This window comes from Lonchura striata, chromosome 16 (assembly GCF_050655825.1).
Source record: "Lonchura striata isolate lonStrDom1 chromosome 16, ASM5065582v1, whole genome shotgun sequence".
Lineage (NCBI taxonomy): Eukaryota > Metazoa > Chordata > Aves > Passeriformes > Estrildidae > Lonchura > Lonchura striata.
This window is the reverse complement of record NC_140718.1, coordinates 2016022-2023647: the sequence shown is the minus strand read 5'-3', so window position 1 is coordinate 2023647 and position 7626 is coordinate 2016022. Positions and strand designations below refer to the sequence as shown.

Sequence of the window (7626 nt, the reverse complement as noted above, 5' to 3'; positions counted from 1 at the left end):
CTCCCGCAAGTCATGTAGCAAGCGATATTTTCCTGACTTTTTCTTTATCACAAAGATAGGGGTATTCCAAGGACTTGTAGATAATTTCAGATGCCCTTGTTGATATTGTTCAGTGACTAAGGCATGAGCATGTTGCAGACTTTCCCTTTTTAAAGGCCATTGCTTTACCCATATAGGCTCATCACTTTTCCAAATTATGGGAATCGGGAAAGTCCAAGCAATGGCTATTATCCCAAAGGGTGCTCATTTGTCAGGACAACCCCTAGCTGTGCCAAAATGTCTCGCCCAATTAGGCATTGCACCGTAGGTGGTAACTGAACAACAGAAAATATTGCCTTTGTGATTTTACCATCTATTGAGACAGTAAGAGATGGCGAGCGACTTGCAAGAGTTAAACCTCCAACTCCTGTTACTGCTGTAGCAGCTGGCTGTAAAGGCCAATGTGCAGGCCAACACTGTGGTGCAATAATACTTGAATCAGCACCCGTGTCCAGCAAACCTGTAAGCATACATTTTTGTCCCTTATATTCCAACAAAACCTCTTTTCTTGGTCTGTGAAGAGAGCCTGACAGAGGAATGGTTGAACGACAAGGGACATGATACTGTAAAATTAATCCAAATGGGGAGGGCTACGTGACTGCTGCAAAGTTCGCATGGCCCTGAAGAATAGATGGTGTGCAGAAAGCAGGATATTGAAACTGCTTGGTATGTAGAAGTAGATAGAGAAGAACAAAGGGGGTACTAAGCTGTTCTAACTTCAAGGCCAGCCGGACAGGCATGTATCGATCATAAAGATACTTTTAAGATAATAGTACAAGTCACATAGCAACCAATCATGAGCTTGGCTTTTGCAATATGTATGAGCTAATTAACGAACATATATAAACTGTGAAATCTGTTACAATAAACTGAGACTTGATGATCATGATATCATGAGTCTTGTCTCCCGCGGCATTCCCTCTAACAACTGGCGCCCGAAAGCAGGGATCTTATCCGAGCCTAAGGCGAGAGAGGTGCTGCGTTGGGGTTCGGGTCCTGCAGCTGGAAGGACGGCGAAAATAAAGAGAAGAGGCGAAACGCTCTGCTCCGCGCCCTGAGTGACCGTAGAAGCGGGCTCAGCCGATACGTGCTGCCGAAGCCTGAAGGAGCCAGCAACGTTACCAACGTAATCATGGAAAGGCAAGCAGCATATGATTTATTTAGTGCTTCTCTTATAAAAAGGCAGATTAGGGGGATTGACTTAGATAAGGATCTCCCTTCGCTATTGCATCATGCTGAGTCTTACGGCTTTTTCGTTAACCCCCATAGTGTTCATAAACTTTCAGAATGGAGAAGATATAGGGATAAGTTGTGGGAATTAGTGTTAGATGAGGATAAACCGGGCAAGAAAATGAGTAAACTTTGGAGAGTGGTTGATAACGAATTGTTAATGTGTCAGGCAGAAAAGAGGGCGGTGGAAGTGATACGGACAGCTCTGGAGAAAAATAAGGAATGTAAACCCTCGCTTCTCTCCAGTGAACCAAACCCTCCGGTTCTCACAAATTTTCCCATTCCCATCTCTGCTTCTGAAATGCCTGTACCTCCCATAGACACTAGTAGCATTGAGGTGCTGGAAATTGAGATCCAAATTGCTTTATGCAACGGGACTGGGATCCCAAATTCACTTTTTGTGAACGGGAATCAGGTAGAACGGAGCAGGCACGGGGCCAGACAGAGCGGGGCCGGCCAGCACCGAGCCGGAGGTGAGCCCGGGGCGGAGCGGACATCAGCCGAGAGACGGAAGGCTCCTTGCTGCCGAGCAACAGCGCAAGGGGGGAGAGGGGCGTTCCTGGGGCTCAGCTGCGCTGGAGTCGGAGCAGGCGGGGCGCGGCCGTGGCGGGGGTGTCTCTTCTCCCATCCACAAGGTGACACAACAAGGACGGGAGCGAGGCGGCGCCGCCCCTCATCTCCCCGCAGCGCCCAGCAATGGCGGCGGAGATGGTGGCACAGTCCTGGTTGCCATGGCAGCGACAACGCCGAGAGCAGCAGCGCCACCGATGGCGGGATCGCAACACTACAGCAAAAATTTCAACAGCATCTTCCCAATTTCTTACAAGAGTCAGAAGACGTAATGAAAAAATACAGCAGTACCGAGTGTTTTCCAAGATACCAAGAAGGATGAACATTATGTGAATCAATGTTATTTCAAATATGATATAGATAAAAATCACTGTATAAAGATAGAAATTTTAGTAATGATTTAATTACCAAAAATGTCTCTGAAAACAAAGAGTTGAGAAAATGTCATCTGATGGAATTTTAGTATTGAGTTTGTAATCTCCGTCTTTGGGTTTTTATAGATAATAATATAAGTAATAATGATTTTTAAGTTTTATAGATAATACGATAAATAGTGATTGTTAAGTTTTTGTAAGTAATGATAAGTAGTGATTGTTACTAAAGTTATATGAGTGCTTTAAAAGGATTGTCTTAAACTATTTTAAACATTTCTTGTTAATAGTTTGATCATAAAATGTGAGTTGTCTGATTTTTGTGATAAGAATTATTATTAAGGTATTAAGGTGTTGTTATAGTATTTACAGTCAGTTTTCATATGTTTTATTGTCTCTTTAGGTGATTGATTACAAGATATTTTTTCAGGATCCTGTGTTTTTGATTTTTTAACTACTCATGTGTTTTCTTTATCCAATCTTTTATGCAGCTGCAATTCATCTTCCTTTAAAAATTCATTGTCCAAATTTTAGTTCAAGATTTCAGACTTCAAATTTTCAGATTTCTGAAGAAAGGGTTTGTTGTATTTAGAGAATTTTTGTCTTGAAAGAGATTTTAGACAGGTTCAATTATTTGATAGTTTGATAAAGTTTTAATAATAAGGTTTTTTACTTATAACTGTTATTTCTAGGACTTTTGTTTTATAATGTGTTAAAACATATCCTCCAATTAGAGTTTGAGCTCTGGCCAAGCTCTGGCTCTACGTGGATGGTGTGATTGACCCAGGTGTTTTCTGCATCAAAAAGTATTCAAGTCCTTTTGGCTTGACAATTTGACCATATAAGGCAGCTGAGCCTCAAAAAGAGTTTTGGAGAAACATGATCCGGACATGTTTTATCCAGATCTCTGTTGTTTTAAGGTTTATCAGCTGCTGCAGACTCTGGGATGACAATTTGATAGTGTAGCACTTGGTAACTGTGATTTTATATGTAATATTAATTGTGTATTATCTGATTGATTTTTATTTGTTGTTAGTTTCTTTACTATATGCATTGTTTTGTTCTTGATGTTTTTTCATGTTTATTATCAAGATGTTGATATTTCCATTCCTTCATGCAAATTTTAGGAAACAGAATTGAGAGAGGACCCTCCAGTCCCTGTGGGGAGTGTTGAGTTTGTTTGTGTTTTAGCAGGTGCAGAATCTGGATAGATTTCATTGAAGAATGTTAAACTTATCAATTTCAAGAGAACACTAATCTCTCCACAAGTAAATCAGAGGATGCACAGCAAAAGTGGATTGTGCAAAGATTTGTGTTTCACCCACAGAAGATTGTAGACTTTGGGTTTTTTCATAAGTGTGTTTTTAATTATGTTATAGACTTTTTTTACTAAGTTTTGATGAGTTTTAGTAATGCCTGTGATTTTTCTGTTCATTTTACCATTGCTTTTCAATGGCAAAAGAAAAAGAGGGACAATCAATTAGATAATCAAAAGCATAACATTAAGTTTATCATAAATATAGTTTGTATTTAGAATTAAGTTTGTTCCTTTCATGTTAAACAGAACAATCAAAACCATGAGAAATATGAAGTGGGGTGCACTTCTGTAATACTAACCTCATTTTTCACCCCACGAGTTGCTTCAGTGCAAGCTCTCATACAATTGAAAATCCTAGCCTACTGGACAGAAAAATAAATTAATATTTCATCTAAAATGTTAAGTGAGCTTGCCACAAATATAGGTAGTATCTGTCATGCAGTTCTGCAAAACAGAGCAGCTGCCACTAATTTACTTCTTCTAGCCCAAGGTCATAGTTGTGAAGAATTTGAAGGAATGTGCTGTATGAACTTATCTGATCACGCTACATCTATCCATAAGCAAATACGAAAATTGACCGAGCTAACTCAACAGTTAAAGGTAGAGGATAGATTAGGTTTAAAAAGATAGCTAAAAGGATTGGGGATCGGACCATAGTTAAGAGACATTATCAAATACAGCATAATAGTTCTAAGCATAATTGTGATACTTTTGTTTGTTTTGCCCTGTGTGTTTACTTGCTTGCAAGGCTTGATGCAGCAGCTTTTGCAGAAAATGCTGAATGCACACCTTCTTGTACAAAAGGAAAACGGGGGAGATGAAGAGAGCCTGAGAGAGGAATGGTTGAACGACAAGGGACATGTTACTGTAAATTTAATCCAAATGGGGAGGGCTACGTGACTGCTGCAAAGTTCGCATGGCCCTGAAGAATAGATGATGTGCAGAAAGCAGGATATTGAAACTGCTTGGTATGTAGAAGTAGATAGAGAAGAACAAAGGGGTACTAAGCTGTTCTAACTGCAAGGCCAGCCGGACAGGCATGTATCGATCATAAAGATACTTTTAAGATAATAGTACAAGTCACATAGCAACCAATCATGAGCTTGGCTTTTGCAATATGTATGAGCTAATTAATGAACATATATAAACTGTGAAATCTGTTACAATAAACTGAGACTTGATGATCATGATATCATGAGTCTTGTCTCCCGCGGCATTTTCCCTCTAACAGGTCTGTCATTCAGATCCAAAGTTAATAGAGTCAAACCTCCTGTAGATCCAAATCCATCTCCTCCACGGCTTTTCCGTGAGGATACAGCCTTAGTAACTTGCTCCAGAGGAACCAATTGAGCAATCCTTTGTCCTTTATTAATCCGAATAGGAGGAAATGGAGTATGAACCATAATCATAATTTCACCAGTATAGTCTGCATCAATGACACCAGGCAGCACAAATAATCCAAGCATAGAGGCCGATGATCTTCCCAATAACAAAGCTCCCATCGTCCTGCCCTCGATTATAACAGGTCCATTTACTCCAGTGGGGATCTTCTGCGGCTGTGGTGTCATTAAAGTCACTTCTACTGCGGCTGCCAAGTCCATCCCGAGGCTCCCTCTTGTGGCTGGACGCAAGGTGTCGCTGTTGGAAAGGCTGGAGCAGCTATTTGTGTCGGAGCGCGGCTGCTCTTGTTCGCGCTGTTTCGGGCGTTTCCCGGTCTCCTCTTACAGGCAGCAATGTTATGAGTATCCGATTTGCATTTAGGACACCATATTCCAGCAGCAGAGCATTCTCGCCGAACGTGTCCTGTCCCTCCACATCGGAAACATCTCATACGACTGCCGTAAACATTTCCCTGGGTTGCTACTGACGCTTGGAGGGGTGCAAGAGCAGCTAACACTTGTGTCTGTGAAGCTTTTGCCTGCTCTTTTAATCCCTCCCCCAGCTCTTTAATAGCCTCAACTAAAAATGCCTGCTGCCCCGTTGGTATAGTAGCCATCCTCTCTAATGCATCTTCTATAGTCCAATTAGCTCCTAATGTGTTTAACACACTTCTTGTAGAAGCATTACAATTTTGCAAAGCACACTGCTTCAACAATGATCCACGCATAAACTCAGGCACTCCAGCTCTCTCTATTGCTGCCGCTGCCTTATCAATAAATGCTCCAAAAGTCTCATCCCTTCCTTGTTTAATTCCCATATACGCTGGCAAACCTCCCGGGTCTTTCACCTTATCTATAGCCCTTCGAGCTAGTCGCATTGCCTCTCGACACTTCTCAGGTCCTAGCATAGCTTGTGCCTCAGTGCGAAAATATGGTCCTAAGCCCATCAATTCATCCATAGTTACTCCATGAAGAGGATCTCCAGGCTGTCTTTGTATAGCTACAGCTTCATTAACTTCTGCCTGCCAATGTGCACCAAACAAAAGCCTCTGATGTGGCGAGAAAATAAGCTTAGCAAGACTTCTACAATCTCCTGGTAGCAATATATTAGTACTCCAAACATAATCCAATATCTGCCTAGCCGGTTCACTAGTAACTCCAAATTGACTCACTGTAGCTCGCAACTGTGACAACAACTTCCAATCTAACGGTGTAATCTGAGCTGTTAACCCTCCGCCTGCCTGCTGCTGAAAAATTACAGGACAAACCAGTTCTGTTGCTAGTTCCAAAGCCTGCCCATCTCCTTTGTCCAGCTCCTCTCTTGCCAAAGTCGCCCAAACTTCCCTCCGTTCCCTGGCCAGAGCCTCCGTTAGGTCAGACTCTGCCCTAGGGGTCGGTTTACTGGCAGACAAACTTTGACGAACTGTCGATTTCTGTTCTGAGGGGGCTGGAAGAGCCGTGGGCTCACAACGCAACTCTGTTTCCGTATCCTCAGGCACAGGTCGCAAGGGAGGTAACTCCACTGTAGATACAGCAGGTGGCATGGAAACACCAGGCAACCAATCCTCCCCGTTAAAACCTCTATTTTTCTCTATTGCTGAAGTTCTCTGCTTGGCAGCTTTCTTTTCTGCCTGATGTTGTAATAATTCATTGTGAACTACCTTCCACCACTTTCCCAACTTTTAGCTGTCTTATCATCATCTAAAACTTCCTCCCATAGTTTATCCCCAAACTTACGCCACTCAGACAACTCATGTACTGTATGAGGGTTTACAAAGAACCCCTTAGAATACCCATATGTTAATAGCCCTGGCAGATCTTTTTGCAAATCAATGCCTTTAATCTGCCTTTTCTGCAAGAATGCAGTAAATAAATCATATGCTGCTTGCCTCTCCATACCTATATTGTCAGCGCTGTTGCAGCCCTCCGAGGTCGTCGTCAGCACGTATCGGCCAGGCTTGCCTGTGCAGTCACCTGGGGCACGGTGCACTCTATTTCAATTCAGCACTTTTGCCGTCCTGGCTGCATCAGGACCCGAACCCTTTTTCGTCACTCCACCGTGGCGCCTATCACGTCGATCGGGTCACCATTTTGTGGAAAAAATGACGGGAGACAAGTCCATTCTATAATGTCAACAAGTCTCAGTTTATTTCAAGCACACATGTATAGTTATACCCGTTATAATGAAGCTCATGCATATTGCAAAATTTAAGCTCATCATTGGTGTATGAAAAACAGGTCAACCCCGCCTTTGGAGCTTTCTAAGCTTGCTTTGTTTTCCCTGACATTTATCTTTTTGCTGAAAATTCTACTGTTGAGAACCAGCTTAGCCAAGGACATAAGATATTATTGCTACATCTGCTATTGCTGCACTGTGCAATTTTCAGCTACTGCTTCACTAACTGCACGTAGTCATGTCCTTTCTCACGAAGCCATTCTTCCACAAAAATCTCCATACAGAGGTGTCAGTGTGACATCATAGAGATGTCACTGTGATGTCAGAGGAGGTTGTGTGGCATCACAGAGATGTCTGTGTGACATCATAGACAGCTGTGTGACCTCACAAGGTCAATGAGACAAAACAGGGATTGTTGGAGGCTGCCGCGGGAGACAAGACTCATGCTATCATGATCATCAAGTCTCAGTTTATTGTGACAGATTACACAGTTTATAGATGTTTGTTAATTAGGTCATACATATTGCAAAAGCCGAGCTCATG

At 42.2% G+C, this 7626-nt stretch overlaps 1 protein-coding gene across 1 annotated transcript; it reads right to left on the bottom strand.

The window, feature by feature from the left end:
• Positions 1-1994: 1994 nt before the first annotated feature.
• LOC146765914 (endogenous retrovirus group K member 113 Gag polyprotein-like) lies at positions 1995-6673 on the bottom strand. The gene has a single exon (XM_085593543.1). The coding sequence runs from the start codon at positions 6449-6451 to the stop codon at positions 5108-5110; it is 1344 nt and encodes a 447-aa protein (XP_085449669.1). The 5' UTR covers positions 6452-6673; the 3' UTR covers positions 1995-5107.
• Between the last annotated feature and the right edge of the window lie 953 nt (positions 6674-7626).

Excerpts from the sequence above, each read along its gene's own strand:
- LOC146765914 (XM_085593543.1), bottom strand. The coding sequence starts at position 6,451 with ATGCCACCTGCTGTATCTACAGTGGAGTTACCTCCCTTGCGACCTGTG.